This window comes from Lagopus leucura, unplaced genomic scaffold, assembly GCF_019238085.1.
Source record: "Lagopus leucura isolate 7727_CA_CO unplaced genomic scaffold, USGS_WTPT01 Super-Scaffold_100001, whole genome shotgun sequence".
NCBI lineage: Eukaryota > Metazoa > Chordata > Aves > Galliformes > Phasianidae > Lagopus > Lagopus leucura.
Window position 1 is genome coordinate 12,644,908 of NW_024962262.1, and position 15,134 is coordinate 12,660,041.

Genomic DNA, 15,134 nt, shown 5'->3' on the forward strand with positions numbered 1-15,134 from the left:
GATAGGATAGGATAGGATAGGATAGGATAGGATAGGATAGGATAGGAGTAGTTCAGTCGGAAGGAACCATCAAAGACCATCTAGTCCAACTGCCTGACTACTTCAGAGCTAACCAAAAGTTAAGGTATGCTGCTGAAGACTTTGTCCAAATCCCTCTTGACCATGGCCAGGCATGGGACATCAGCCACCTCTCTAGGAAGCCTATTCTAGTGCTTGACCTCTCATACAGGAAATAAGTGTTTCCTAATGCCAAGTCTGAGCCTCCTCTGGTGCAGCTTTGTGCCATTCCTGCCCTGTAGTTGTTCCCAGGTGCAGAGCCCAGCACTTGTCTATCTGCTTCCCATCCTCAGAGAGCTGCACAGAGCAATGAGGTTGCCTCTAGGCTTTCTCTTCTCCAAACTGGACAACCAAATATCCTCAGCCTCTCCTCGCAGGATGCACTCTCCAACACTTTTGCAAGTTTTGTTGCAATCCCCTGGATGTTCTCGAGGACCTTAATACCCTTTTTATTGCACAAAGCATTTAAAATGAGGCCACAATAAAGCTAAGTTGGAAAATCACCTCTTTTGACTGGCTGTCCATGTTGCGTTGATATTAATGTATGTCTTTTTTTTTTATTTGGTTTTATTGCTAAGGGCAACTTTTACACAACAGATGTGTATTTTTAATAGCATAGCTATGTGGAAGGAACAGGGATAATCAGTGTACTGATGACATAATTTGCTAATTATCCTTTTCTTTATTTTTTTAAACTTTCTTCACTTAGAACATCATGAGGACAGTGTTCTTGTCATTGAAGCTACAGGCCAAAAAAAAAGCCCCATTAAGTTCAATTGGTCCAAGCTGGTCCTATTATCAGGTTTCTTTGAATGAATAAGTAACTGTTCTTGGTTTGCAATAAGCCCTATAATCAGACAGTCTCTCTTCTGTGGGACATTTCAGAGTAATTGGAATGTTTTAAGAAAAAGGGCAGTAACATTACAGCTCCTATTATAAGTTATTCCTCCTTGTCTGAAAGGCTATATTTTTCAGCCAGTTGTGTACCTAGCACAGTGAGTAATACATGGAAGAATCTAGAAAGGATGGAGAGGGAAGAATGGATTTATGTCCTTCCCCAAGCCAACATTTCTGCATGTGGCGCTATGTGAGGTGTTGCAAAACGCAAAAGGGACATGTACAAAGGCTTCTGTGATGGATCTGGTAGATCTCTACAACTGCATACAGCTAAAAAGAGGATCCTGGGTTGACCAAAAAATTATTCGAGCATGTCTAAGCAGAAGAACTGGGATTTTTGATAGCAGAAGCCACTTGCAATATAGATGAGCAGGAGAGATGTGCAGAAGAAATCATGTCAGGATTTATAAACTCTGTCATCTGTAGACTGTAATTGTATTTAATGACCTTATAAATTAAAAAATGGTGTTAAAGTAACACTCAATGGCATAAAGAGAAAATATCAATAAAAAGAAATTTTAAGTCAAGTCCTTTTCAAATTGCAGAGCCATTTCACAGCACTTTTTATGCATTTTTAAGAATGAGAATTTATTAAAACTGGATTTTGCATTTTATAATGTTAGGAAAGATAAATGTGTCACAGCATTGTGCTTTAAAATGAAATCTATACATTTACCTCACTTAGCTCGAACATCGCAAACTACCGCAGACTTGGGCTTCAATTAACCTTCCCCAGCCTGTTCCATTGGCACCATTTCTTAGCAGAAGCCCAGCTAATACATGTCATGTCAGAGCTGAGACAACATATTCCTAATTACCTGCAACGAAGTCTGAGGTTGATTATTCCCAGTGTAAAACAACCCTGCTCTTTATGCTACTGCAGGACATGAGGAGGTCCCTCCAGCAAGCAGAGTAGATGTTTTTTGCTACGAGAGTAGTTCACAATTATTTTTTTTTTCATTATCAAGGTGGTTTGTGACATTTACCAGAAAGATAAGCCTAGGGATTTTTCTCCAACACATACATTGCAACCTGTAGGTGGGAAATATGGGCAGATATCATCTACCACTTTTCTTCTAGTCTCTAACTCTGGTATTTTCCAGATCTGAGGAGAGCACTGCCTGAACTGAGAAAAGAGCAATTCAGTCAGTGTGAAGGGCATTATCCATCAGGTGGGCAGTGAAGTGTGAAGTAGAGTACCCTGAATCACTATGTTCAGACCAGTATATGTTGGTAAGCTGCTTTATGCCCCATTTTTCTTTCCAAATTATACACTGTGGTTGGGACAGCTATCCAATAAAGAGTCATTGGTGCAGCCTCTCTGTATAACTAATCGAAAGCCGATCATTTGCTTGGTGAACAGTCTCTGCAAGAAGCCACAGGAGGCTCAAAGAGACGAGACAAAGATTTGTGTTACAGTGGAACCTTGGCACAGCAGCTCAGCCAGAACCAGGGCAGTGAGGTACAGACCATGGTCTTGAGGAGGCAGCAGGCAGCAAAAATAAAGTGCCCAAGGCCTAGAAATTTCAGAGGAAATACAGGGGTAATTTTCTATCTCAGTGCAAAAATGCCATTAAAGAAAATAAAATATTAAACAACTTATTTGCCATTCAGTAGCCTGCTAAACTACACGAGATCAAGCCAAAGTGCAGGGGAAATCTCAGGTAGAGAAATCTCAGCAGAAACTCTCCAGTCCACTGGAGGGTTAAGCCAGTTAAGCAAATTACCAGCATTTAACAAATTGTACGAAGTAATAATTAAAAGCCCAGAAGTATAAAAACTGGGATAGTGGAGGATCTTGTCACTTAGGCTGCTCCAGGAGCCATCTCATTAGTTGCTTATGATAGTGGAATATCTGAGATCTGACTGTAATTTCTAGCTTATTGCTCCTATATTTTATAAAGCATTACTGCACGCTTAGCATGTAGAGTATAATAAGTTAGCCCTGAGGAGCCTTCAGGAGCTTCACAGCTGAACAGCAGATTGGTAACACGTAAGCAGGGAAGGTCTTGATAAAAATGTGTTGTGTGTCTTTCATTCCTGAAGTACAATTATACCCAAATCTGTTCTCCTGGGGGGCTGAATAGCAAACATGGCAGGAAGCCACCTGACATGGAAGAAAAAAAAAGTGATTTGCTAAACAAGAGGAATACCACAAGCAGATGGATTTGATCCCACTTGGAGCCTTTTGCTTTTCAAAGAGTAACGTTCCGTAAGCCAGTGAAAACTATAAATTTGTAACTTCTTCCAAGTGAAATTAAGCCATTGCTACAGGGAACTTCAAAACATCAATGTGATTTAAAGAACATTAGATATGCACACAAAAAGGGAAAAGCAGGTTTGACCTGCTCTGCTGTATTTTTCTGGGATAGTCACAATCTCACCCAGAAATTGTTATTGCAAATAATACTGCAGATAAATTACAGGTGGAAGGTCTGAAAAATGTGTTATTGATCATAGAATCATAGAATCATACAATCATACAATCATACAATCATACAATCATACAATCATAGAATGGCTTGGTTTGGAAGTTCACCTTGGTTGGAGGCAGGGGCTGAAGCACAAACAGATGTGCAGAGCAAACCAAAGTTCATGTAGGAGAACTGGCACATGGGACCACATGCCCTGCCCACCTCACCTGAAATGCAATGCTACTGGAAAGGACACTGGGGCAAGAAGACTCCAAGAGACCTCACCAAACCCATACAAAAATACAAGCTTTGTTGTCAAACTGTAGGGCTACCAGTTTTGCAGAAGCTAACCTATACCCTTTCTTCTGCCCTCGTGACAGTTTGAGATAACAGATACAGCAGCATTGATGCATTGCCAATCTTCACGCTAATGGTCTCACAGCACTGGCCCCACTGATCTTCAGGGCTGGTCTTAGAATCACAGAATGGCTTGGGATGGAAGGGACCTCAAAGATCACCTAGATCCCCTCCACACCAATGGGTACCCCTGAGTGGTACCCCTGTGGTGTGGAGGGGATCTAGATGATCTTTGAGGTCCCTTGCATCCCTCTGGTTCAGGCACTAGATCAGGTTGCCCACTGGTTACAGTGTTTGTAACTACCTACACACAGAGCTGTCAAAACAAGTCTGATGCAAGTTATAAAAAGCTTTGGATCATGAAAACACAGCTCGTAGCTCAGTCATTTAGAAAATTCGGCACGCTTGTTCAGCAGGTGTGTGTTCATCTGTAGATGTGTGTGTATCCATGTGAAATTAATGCTTATTTTCAGCCCTACTTCATTTAATGTGATATATTATGGTATCCACATGCCTCTGAGATGAGTAGGAGGTAAAGAATCATCAGCTTTCCACTCCAAGAGATTTGAAAATGCACCTGAGGTCATAGACAGGTCTCTCTGTCCTCCCCTCCCTCAGGCACTTCCCAGTTATAAAGCAGAAGGGAAAAGTAAGTTTAGAGAGAGCTAATGAGAAAGAAAGCCCATTTCCATATGCAAATCTAGGCTGGCCCTGCCCCAAGTCTACCGAGAGAGGCTGTGGGGTTTTCTCCTTGTGGCTCTTGTAGTGTCACCTGGATGTGACCCTGGGCACACTGATCTGGGTGTCCCTGCTGGGGTAGGGGCTGCTACAGAGGGACACAGAGGGCCCTTCCAGCCTCAGCTGGGCTGGGGTTCTGTCCACGAGTTCTCAATGTCTGGGAAGATGGGACTGAGTATGGAAAAGTAAGTGTTACTTCATCTGAGATGTGACACAGTAATGGGGTGCCACAACCTCGTGAATCACAAATATTTCTTGTAGACATGGAGTGGGTTCCTGTAAGGATGAGCTAAGGTGTCATCCTGTGAGCAAAGGGATGGTTCTTGTTGAGGTGAACACGTCAATGCTATGTGCCACCATAGAATCATAGAATATCCCAAGTTGGAAGGGACCCAGAAGGATCACAGAGCCATGAACACCCCTTATTGGAGATCAGGTTGAGTAGGTTCCTATGAATCAGTAAAGAAGAATACAGTGTTCAGGATCTTTCTTTCTAGTGTTGGTTTTTAAACTCCTATATATCCCTGGAGCCTTCTGCTTCAAAAGCAAAACTCAGATGCATTCTTGCTTCCACCTTCTTCTCTGCAGATGCATTTATAAATACTTGCATTTGCACAGTCATCTGCACAAAACAATGAGATCTACTTTTTATCTAAACATTGTCACATTCTCTAGTCTAGTCTTGGAGCCTTTGACAACTTTTTCCATGACTTAACATCACTAAAATATTCAAAATAACCATATCTGGCTGAGCGTGGTGAAAGGAGTATCCATCAAATCCATGGGAGACCTGAGGAAGAATCCAGCATGTGGTATATGCTATTCCATTCTTTCGTTGTGTACAAAAATGTACTTACCAGTCAATTTGGCCTTTCCTATTAAGTTATGAAAATTCTGTGCTTGAATTGATATAAATGTTATAGTAAACAAGGAGCTGCATTTGAAGTATATCTGTCATCTAAAAAGGAAATTTTTATATAAATTGATAAATTATCTCAATCTTCTGAGCTTTCCACTGCTCAAGGAGAACATTATTCTCTTTGCTGACTCTAGAAGTGAGAACTTTACACGTAGGTGCCCAGTGCTACAAGTCACCAGTGTGCTAACTCAGGGCTTTTACTCTACAAAGACCAGAGATTCAGTTAAAATGGGCCCGAGAGAAGTGAAAAGTGATGGCCTTAAGTTGAACCAGAGGATGTTCAGGTTGGATATTAGGAAAAATTTCTTCTCAGGATGAGTGGTGAGGCATTGGAACAGGCTGCCCAGGGAGGTGGTGGAGTCCCTGACCCTGGAGGTGTTCAAGACTGTGTGTATGTGGCATTGAGGGAGGTGATTAGTGGGCATGGTGGGGATGGGCTGGCAGTTGGGACTAGAAAATCTTAGTGGTCTTTTCTTAATGTTTGATTTGCAAGCAAGGACCAAAGAAAGACTAGGAAATAACTAAAAAAAAAAAAAGTAATTCTGAAATTAGATACCAGGAGTAGCTCTGGGAGACTCCTTGCTTATGATGAGGCAGCACAGGTTACTCCAGCATTTCCTTTTGCCTTGGAGGCCTCCTTTCTGGCCATCATAGTGAACAGAAAGGGAAGGCCACCCATGCACACCCACCAAGGTAACACAGTTTGGTTGCAACAGCAAGGATCTCTATTTCAACTTGGTCAATCAAACTGGGGTTTGTTCCCCATTGCTCCTTGTTGCATGCATGAATGGAACCTGAATCTGAAATCCTCAATCCCTTAACCCTTTCTCACATAGGTTTCTCCAGGACGTTTATAATTCTTTATTTCTTCCTAGTCATTTGACAAGTGTAGGCTTCTGTTAGTCCCCTTAGTGAGTGGATAATCATATTACACAGAAGGATAACAACTTCTCTTTATCTGAGATAGCTGCCGGGAGCCAGTCAGCACCCTGGAGAAGCTTCTGCCCAAAGCAAAGATAATGTCACTAGATGAAGAGCAAAGTGGACCGGCAAAAGTGGAGAAGCTCAACTGGAAATTATAATGCAAAAATGTGTATCTTTTCCTTATATGCTCAAAAGGATGAGAAAATACAGCAAGGAAATGAGAATGACCAGACATGAAGGACACACAGTTATCTTGCTACACAGATAGCAAGTGGGTGTGTATGGGGTGTGTAGGGCAGAAATAGCACTTGGAATTGAAAGCAAGGAAAGTGCTTCCCACTGTTTGATTCCTGCTGCATCTAGGAAATAGGACAGCACGTACATTTTGTAAGGGAACAGGATTATATCAAAGCAGTAAGCAACTCCATCAGCAGTTTCCTCTCATAACTCAGCCTACCCTGGAGCCCTTGATTTCTAATCACTGGGGTGATAAAGAGGCAGCTGGCCTTCAATTCTTGTTCTGTACTGCTCTACTAATTCTGTTTCTATTTAAATCATTATCACACTCCTGCAAATTAACTTGGACAGACAGAACTCTGCACTTTAAGAAATAGGCTTCTTTAAGAAATAGGCTTCAAGATCAAAAATACCAATGACAAATATACCAGGAGGACATCGCTACTTTTCTGATTTTATTTTTCTAAAGTGAAATAGACCAGTTATGGCATTATATTATTATGAATGATGATTTACAATAATTTTTTTTCACATGAAAAGAATTGAATATATCTCCTACTAGGCTTAATAATATGCTTTCCAAAAGATTTTCTGAGCTCCCATCAGCAAAGCCATTTCAAAATTTATAGAATAATCCAGGTATTAGCTGTTGCCCAACTAGATGAAGTTAAATGTAGCATAGCTTTACTTTTGGTTGTATTAAAGAGAACATGTTACCAAACACAGTGTTCCAATGGAAAGCTACAGGAAGCCCTCTGAGTGTGTCCTCTAACAAAAAACTAGGCTTGATCTATGGACAAAGATAAAGAAAATGTCTGGACCTGCTCTAATTCCAGCCCTTTGAGGTTGATGTCTCTGGGATGCAGAAAGGAGATGCTCCACCAGCACTGTGAATTGCTTACCTCTCATGGAAATCCATCTGAAAGGATTACAGCATAGGGGTTTGTGAGAGAAAGCTCCTCACCCATCCCCATCCCCACCACCATCTGTATCTGCCAAGGAGAAGTTCCTGCTGGAGATTCTGGGAACCCTGACTAAGAAAGGAAGAGTTTTCATGCTGAGTTACATGGAGACTCACATGGCGATTCCCAAAATACCCACAGCTTTTCAACATATTCTTTCCCCGGTGAAAATTTCTGCTTCTGTATTGCCACCCACCAGCAAACTGCACAACCATGCTATCAGCAGTATGTCTGGGACAATTTGGGCAGCAATGACACTGCAACAGTGAAAGGTTTGTCATGACTTCAGATGAGTCATTTGGGAAACAGCACTTTCAGATGCATGCAGAAATCAGCTAAGTGTTTGCAGGTCTAGGGAAACAATTACCTCCTTGGGTGCCACGTGTCAAGCAGAGACATTAAGCCAGGCTGCGTGGCTCTCCTGTGAATGTGTAAATGGAAGTGCACAGGTAGCTGATATAAGATCCAGACACATTTACATCCTTGATGTGCAGAGGAAGACATGGTTCCCCTACAGTCCCCCCATGAAGTCATTCCCTGGGGTCTGTTCCTGGAGCAAGCAGATACATCCACGCGTAAATCAAAGAAATAAATCTTATTTCGTGTGACTGTTCTGGTCCCAAATATTAAAAGTAATGTGATGACCACATTGCCCCAAAGCAGTGCTGCAGGATTTGGCCCTTGATACGTCTGAATCAATGCAACTGCTAAAGTTTGAGCTGGGAAGGTTTCGTATCTTTTTCATGCAGGGGTGAACAAAGGTACTGACTTTTGTTGAGGTCCTGTAGTGACATTTCTAAAGGTATTTCCTATTCCTTGGACAGTTGTTAGGGTGCGTAATAATGCTCATTTATATTCAAATCAATCAAAACGAGACATGCAGCATGACTTACAGTTTCTGCTTGAAGGAGACTTTATGAATGGAACCTTGACACTGTATGTTCACTACCCCTCCTTCTCTTCACCCTAGGTAGCCCAGGTTTGTCAGTTTTCTGGGCATGTTGTATATTCTGGCTTTGATTCATTTATAATCTCAGCAGCTCAAGGCAGTGTCAAACCTAGTTTAGCTGTCCACTTAAAGAGGTTTTATGGCTGCTGTGCACCTCTGAAGATTTGCAAGCCAGCAGTGTGTACCACTAAATCAACTTTTGTCAGTTTTACCAGGCTTTTGGAGAGAACAACAGGAAGGATGCTATTGCTTTACTTCTCAACCTTTGGTGTTCTTGTCATTCTGAAGTTGTGCCCAAATGGTGGAGTTTTAATACAGGATTTATTACCCTTCTTCACTGTTTTTGTTCTGTCTTGTGGTTTATTAAAGTCTATCGAGTTTGAAACAGCCACCTCTGTATAAATCAAGTTGTATAAATAAATCATCTTATACTGGAGGTACATAATATTTAGGGTTTGTCCACAAAGGAAAATGTTCTGATTTAAGTGGGAGTATTAACTGGAAATGCAGTAGCTAACGTACCTCCAGAGCTTGAATGGATGCTCCCATTCTGTACCAAGAGCTTCCTTGTGCCTTTTATTATGAAGTTAACTGGTGAATCAGCATAAATTTTTCACTTATCAATGAATGTGTGAATAAAGCACAGGCTGGGAGCTTTTATTATCTCTGTCTGCAGTATGAGTTTGATCTTGTCCAGACCTCAGTAGTATGTGGCTGACATTCATGGCCACATGTGATACCTCTTAAAAACCCCCTCAGATTGGTGGAGTTGGAATGCACATGGAAGTTTCTTTTTATTTACATTTTAAGAACAACTGCCATTGAATTTTTTGTCCTCACTGGGGCACATTTGCCATTTTCATGCCACTCATCAAAAAGGCACAAACTCTACTTCATTAGGAGAGAAGAAGCTTAGTCCCCCCAGAAATATGAAAAAAGTTGGGCTGGAAATTAATTTATTCCACACAAGAATTCCACAATATCACTTGTAGGATCCCTCATCTGGACTAGTAAGTACACAAAAAACAGCTTACAACTGTCAGTGCTCCCTGCTACCAAGTTGTGGTGTCTCTGGTATTTTCAGATTTCACAGTGGCCAACTACCTGTGGCTGTAGGGCTGTAAGGCTATCAGCAACTGCTACAGCTCTGCTGTGAACATCTCTTTTGCACCTGAAGGAATCACAAGGAGACATGAAAACTCCAGCTACAAGCTGAAGCTCATTTCCAATCAGTGGCATTTTTAAGCCAGAAATCTGGATGTGAGATTCTAGCTCTTCAGAACATGCTCACAGCAAAACAAAGCAGATGGAGAGTTGCTGCCCTAGTGTTTTGGGTGAGGAGTTGTAACTGACTTTGGCCTTTTCCTTGAAAAAACTTTCAATTACACTAAAATATTCCACTTTCTAGTGCTGCTGACTCTTCTCCCATGACTCTTGATTCAGCTGAACCATAAGGTTCGTAGTAATGAAAGGCATCTTTTTACTCTGCCAATATCATTGCTTATTTTATCTCTGCAGCTCACACTAGGTCCTTGAATGAACTGTAAAAAAAAAAAAAAAAAAAAAAAAAACCAGCCCTGCTGTTATCTGTGTTTGGCAGAAATGGAAGGAAAACCTGTGGTATTGCTCTGAGTAGCATTATATTTCCACACAGCTGAGATGTACTGCTAGGAACATGGTGCTTTCAGTATTCCTTCATCTCCTCCCATAAAATAAATGGGGGATTTGCAGCTTGCCTGAGAGGTGTTCATCACCTTCAACTATTTGGGCAGTGTGGCACCTGCAGGTGACCTCTCCCGTGGTGCCATCAGCCAAAGGGCAACTAATGTAGGGAACCCGCTTTAGCAGGGGTGTTGGACTTGATGATCTCCAGAGGTTCCTTCTAACTGCTACAATTCTGTGTTTCTGTGATTTTGAGACTTCAGCTTTTCTAAGCAAGATGCTTCCCAGAGCTGCTGAAGCTTTCCTCGCCCTGGGAGCGCAAGTTTGCATCTCACATGTTGCCTTCTCAAAGCTCAAGTTCAAGCATGTAGGCTTGTGCAGCCTTGAAACAGAAATAGAAAAAGCAATACCGCAGGCTCTTCGTTGGTTTCTGCCCTGGGCAGATAAGGAGGGTACTCCTGTAAAATGGCCAAAGGCACTGCCATGACTCAGTGCAAAACTGTGCAGATAAAATAAGCTACACTGCTTAGAAAAAGAGTGAGCCTTACAGAAGCCCCAGAAGAACGGAACATTTGAAGAGAACAATAGCTTAATATTATTACTATAATTATTGTTTTGTGTTGTGCCTGAACTGCAGAGCCTTCCTGCAGGATTGGAGATCTGTTGGCACTGTTAATGCATGAAATGAAGAGACAGCTCATGCTTTCACAGGACTCTCAGTTTGTGCACTGGGGTTGGAAGAAGAAGAGGAAGGGAGGTAGAAGGCAGGTGCCATTTAAGAGCTGGTGGTGTGAAGATGAATGTCAGGACTCATCTGGGAAACAGAAAGGACATTCTTGGACGCATAAGGGACAAAGGAGGGCACAGTATCATGCTGTCATGTCAGTCAGATCACAAAATATTTAATTCATTTTTTTCCCTAAAAGCCAAAAACCCAGGGTTTCTCATGAAGATGCAGAGGGGCTCCTGAATGACACTGACTTTCCACAGGATTTGGACTCCCAGCTGCTTTTGTCCAAGCAGGGCTGTACGATCACAACTTCACTTTTGCTGTCTTCATGTCACATCATCCTTTTGCTGGCTGAATATTGCCTCTCTTGAAGAGACAGCATCCGTCTGGGGGGAGGGAAGGAAAGAAAAACACAACCACAAAACAGATGCACAACAAACAGCAGCTGTTCAATTTCAGATGGGCACTAGCAGCATATGCAGAAGTCCCCAAGGAAATGTTTGAGTGGACTTGAGTGAGGAGAAAGGACTTCATCACCTGGCTTTGCTGTTCCTTACAGAGCAAGAACACAGCAAAAACTCCAGGGAAAGATGAGGTTCATGCTGCTTTCGATGCCCCTGGGGCTGTGTTTTCAGAGGGCAGCCTGAGGTAGATGGCTGGCAGTACCCAAGAGGGATCCTGACACTCTGCAGGGTGCACTGCTTCTCAGGCTGTCTCATATCCATGTCTCTCAGTGCTTAATTTGTCCCCATCTTTCCTCTGGCTGTTGCCATGGAAAGTTTTTTAGCATTTAGACTGTCAACTGTATGGAGATTACAGGGAGGGAAGAAAATAACCCAGCGGATGATTACATTCAGACCTGCTAGATATATATATATATCTTTCCTCCTAAAATCAGCATTTTACAGTACTAAGGACACTTTTAATCCTCATTCAAAAATAATAATAATAATAATAATAACAATAAAACAGTCCGAGATAAGACAACTCTTAACTCTGACCCTGGAAAAGAAAGACAGGATACCATCTTGATCACAGCTGAGAGAAGCCTTTGCCAAGGCAGTAGGACCAAAGGTCAAGCGTGGAGATTTTTGCAAGGGGACAAGACCAAAGAATAAGAATTTATGCTTTTGTTGCCACCAGGTGTTATGTGACAGTCTGGTGGAAGAGACGTATCCTACTAGTGGATGAGTTTAGGTGTATGGGAGAGGGAATGGAGATTAGAGTAACTGCAGAATCCTGTGTAATGCCATTACTGCTTTTCACCTGCTCTTCTTTGCTGGGGTCCTCGAATGCACAAACCACCAGATTCAGAATCCACAAGATCAACATTTCACACTGCATCCTTTCTTAGCATGGCCCCATTAAAAGTGGCCCAAGGATGGGAGTTGTATCGTGCTGCTACCAAAACTTAAAATACAAAGTTTTCCCTGCCCCTGTTTAAAATGAGTTTGCCTTGGGACATCTGTCAATCATGGTTCTACCTGCTAGCAATCATTTACGCTCTGTAACTACTATTTCTTTAATATTATCACTATTACTCTAAGAAATAATCTGTGCACAGTTAAGGTTGTTTTGTTTAATTTTTCTTAAAGATTGGAAAATGGTATTTTTTTGTTTCTGTGTTTAACCTTCCCTTTCTCTAACCCACCTTCAGGTATCTCCATGCCTATCCCTGTCTTTGGACTACAAGATGACTCCAAAGTGTTTAAGAAAGGCCACTGCCTTCTTGCAGATGAGAATTTTGTGCTAGTAGGCTCCTTTGCGGCCTTCTTCATCCCTCTAACCATCATGGTGGTCACTTATTTTTTAACTATCAAGTCACTGCAGAAAGAAGCCATGCTGTGCGTGAATGACGTTGGCCCAAAGACCAAGTTTGCTTCTTTTAGTTTCCTCCCTCAGAGCTCCCTTTCTTCAGAGAAACTCTTCCAGCGCTCTTTGAACAGGGACATGGGGACCTCTGGGAGGAGAACCATGCAATCCATCAGCAATGAGCAGAAGGCTTCCAAGGTCCTTGGCATTGTCTTTTTTCTGTTTGTTGTGATGTGGTGCCCGTTTTTCATCACCAATGTGATGGCTGTAATCTGTAAGGAGTCGTGCAGTGAAGAAGTCATTGATGGGCTACTTAACATATTTGTTTGGATTGGGTACCTTTCTTCAGCCGTCAACCCACTCGTGTACACGTTGTTCAATAAGACCTACCGCTCAGCTTTCTCTCGTTACATTCAGTGTCGCTACAAGGAGGAGAAGAAACCTTTCCAGCTGATTTTGGTGAATACTATCCCAGCGCTTGCGTATAATTCTAGCCAGCTCCACCTGGCTCAAATGAAGAGTTTGAAAAAAGAGGCAAAATTGATGCCCAAGGATTATTCGATGGTCAAGATCGGAATACGCCACATGGATGGTACCTCAAAGGGAAGCATCAGTCCAGGGAACGAAAAGGTCAGCGGCGTGTGACTCTACCAGCTGTTGGCAGCTGCCATGACAACCCCAAGCATACACTGAGAATTTCATCTCATGGTGAGATGCTCTGAGAGTGCAAGAAAATCAGCCATGTCTGAGAGACCCTCCAGTAACATCACATACGCCTCATGTTATCCTGTTGATGAAAAGCAGGGTGGAATGGTATTAAATGTGCAATTTTTTTTCATACAGTACTTTGGCTGTTTTAAGCACAGGCTTTATTAAAATTATTTTTTTAATAATATAAGGGATATATTTCTTAAAGAAAAAAAAAAATGCAATTTCTGGTATTATAATTATGGGCTGCAAAGAAACCTACGCATTTCTCCTCTCTTTGCAAATGAAAGCTAAGCTGTCCTTTGATTTCCTTGCAGGGTAGGCTCCAGCTAGTTCATCTTCCTGCAGTGGGATTTTCTTATCATTAACTGAATGAGCACTTTATGAAATTTTAAATAAAATGATGGTTAATTTACTAATATATATTTAAAATATGTTTTAAAGCATTAAAGAAAATCTATTAAAACCTGTATAGATGAATTATATAGAAATTTTGGTAACTGTTTTTATGGCTATTTTTTTCTTCCAAGTGACCATTCTGAAATGTTAATGGACATTTCCGCCACTTGTTCTGAGTTCAAATTTGCAGTCTTCAGAAGTAAATTATACTTGAATGATCCCTTGTTTCTATCACCATTCTTAATCTTCTATTTCACATCTTGCACTTTATTTCCATTCTAAAAAATTCATCTGTTCTAACATAAAACTTGAAAGCAATTTTTTCAAAAGTCATTATTGGACTTGATTCTCTGCTCCTTCCCACTGCTGTTGACAGGGAAGTGAAGTGAGAGAAGAGTGGAAAATCAAGCACAGTACTGCTAAGTAATTTCAAGAATGATTCCATGCCTCTGATTGATTCCAGCAGAGCTTGATTTAAATAATGTCAGTGAAAGTTTTGCATGAGAAAATCCTTTAGTGAAAGGCTTCAGCAGATTCTCTCTCACCATTTCTCTTTGGTTAAAAAGGCCATTATGAAGGTGTTCTTCTGGATTTCTTTTTTGTGCTCATAGAGTCAGAATTATTCAAAACCTTCTACTTGTTTTTTTCCCTGGTTTCGCTGTTTTGCTGTTATGGTAGATTGCTCAGGAACGATAGGTAGCTTGCACTACTAGGACTCAGCCTTAATGAAACACGTTTGGGCAAATTGGGCCCACTTTAAAATACCAGGACTTATCAACAGCACCATATTTCACCCGCACAGCTCCAAGGGCAGAACGCATTACATAAAGAACATCAAATACATTTTCTGGAATAATGTTGTGTGACGACTTTCAGGCATCGTGGACATTTTAATTAAAGGTAGTGGGACTGTGCTGGAGAGCAGAAGCACAAACGTTGCATCAAAACTTCAGTCCAAGCATTTGATTCATTACATGAATTTTACGGTCATAAGTAGGATGCATTCCAGTTTCAGATCCTGTCCAATCTGTAAAAATAGTACTACCTATCCAGAAGCCAAACTCCAATGCCTTCATCATTTAACAAATCTTTCTCTTGAAGCTGATCAGTTTCCATAGAAGAATTAAATATCCACTAGGGTAAAGAAGGGGAGATAAACGAATCTTATTCATCCGGCAGGGTTTGGCTCAGAAAAGGAAGGCCTTCAATTTAAAACATTGAATTCTGTGGTAAAAGAAGACTTAGACCTTGAGTGGTTGTTCGGCTGATTTCCAAGCAGCCACTTTTATTATTCTTCTACCTGTTACCAGTAAGTTAACTAAATCTGATGGGGTTTGGGGACAGTTTCCTCCATAGAATATGGATAGGA

At 41.4% G+C, this 15,134-nt stretch overlaps 1 protein-coding gene across 3 annotated transcripts in view; it reads left to right on the forward strand.

Moving 5' to 3' along the window:
• Positions 1–15,134, forward strand: part of HTR2A (5-hydroxytryptamine receptor 2A) — a 28,589-nt gene that overhangs the window by 11,681 nt on the left and 1,774 nt on the right. For 2 of the 3 annotated variants that reach the window (XM_042868409.1, XM_042868408.1), the window contains exon 4: positions 12,504–13,776. In XM_042868409.1, the coding sequence (XP_042724343.1) occupies positions 12,504–13,303 (800 nt within the window). In that variant the 3' untranslated portion in view covers positions 13,304–13,776. Of the gene's footprint in view, positions 1–12,503; positions 13,777–15,134 lie in introns of those variants that run through there. The other variant, XR_006178274.1, reaches the window with a different exon arrangement.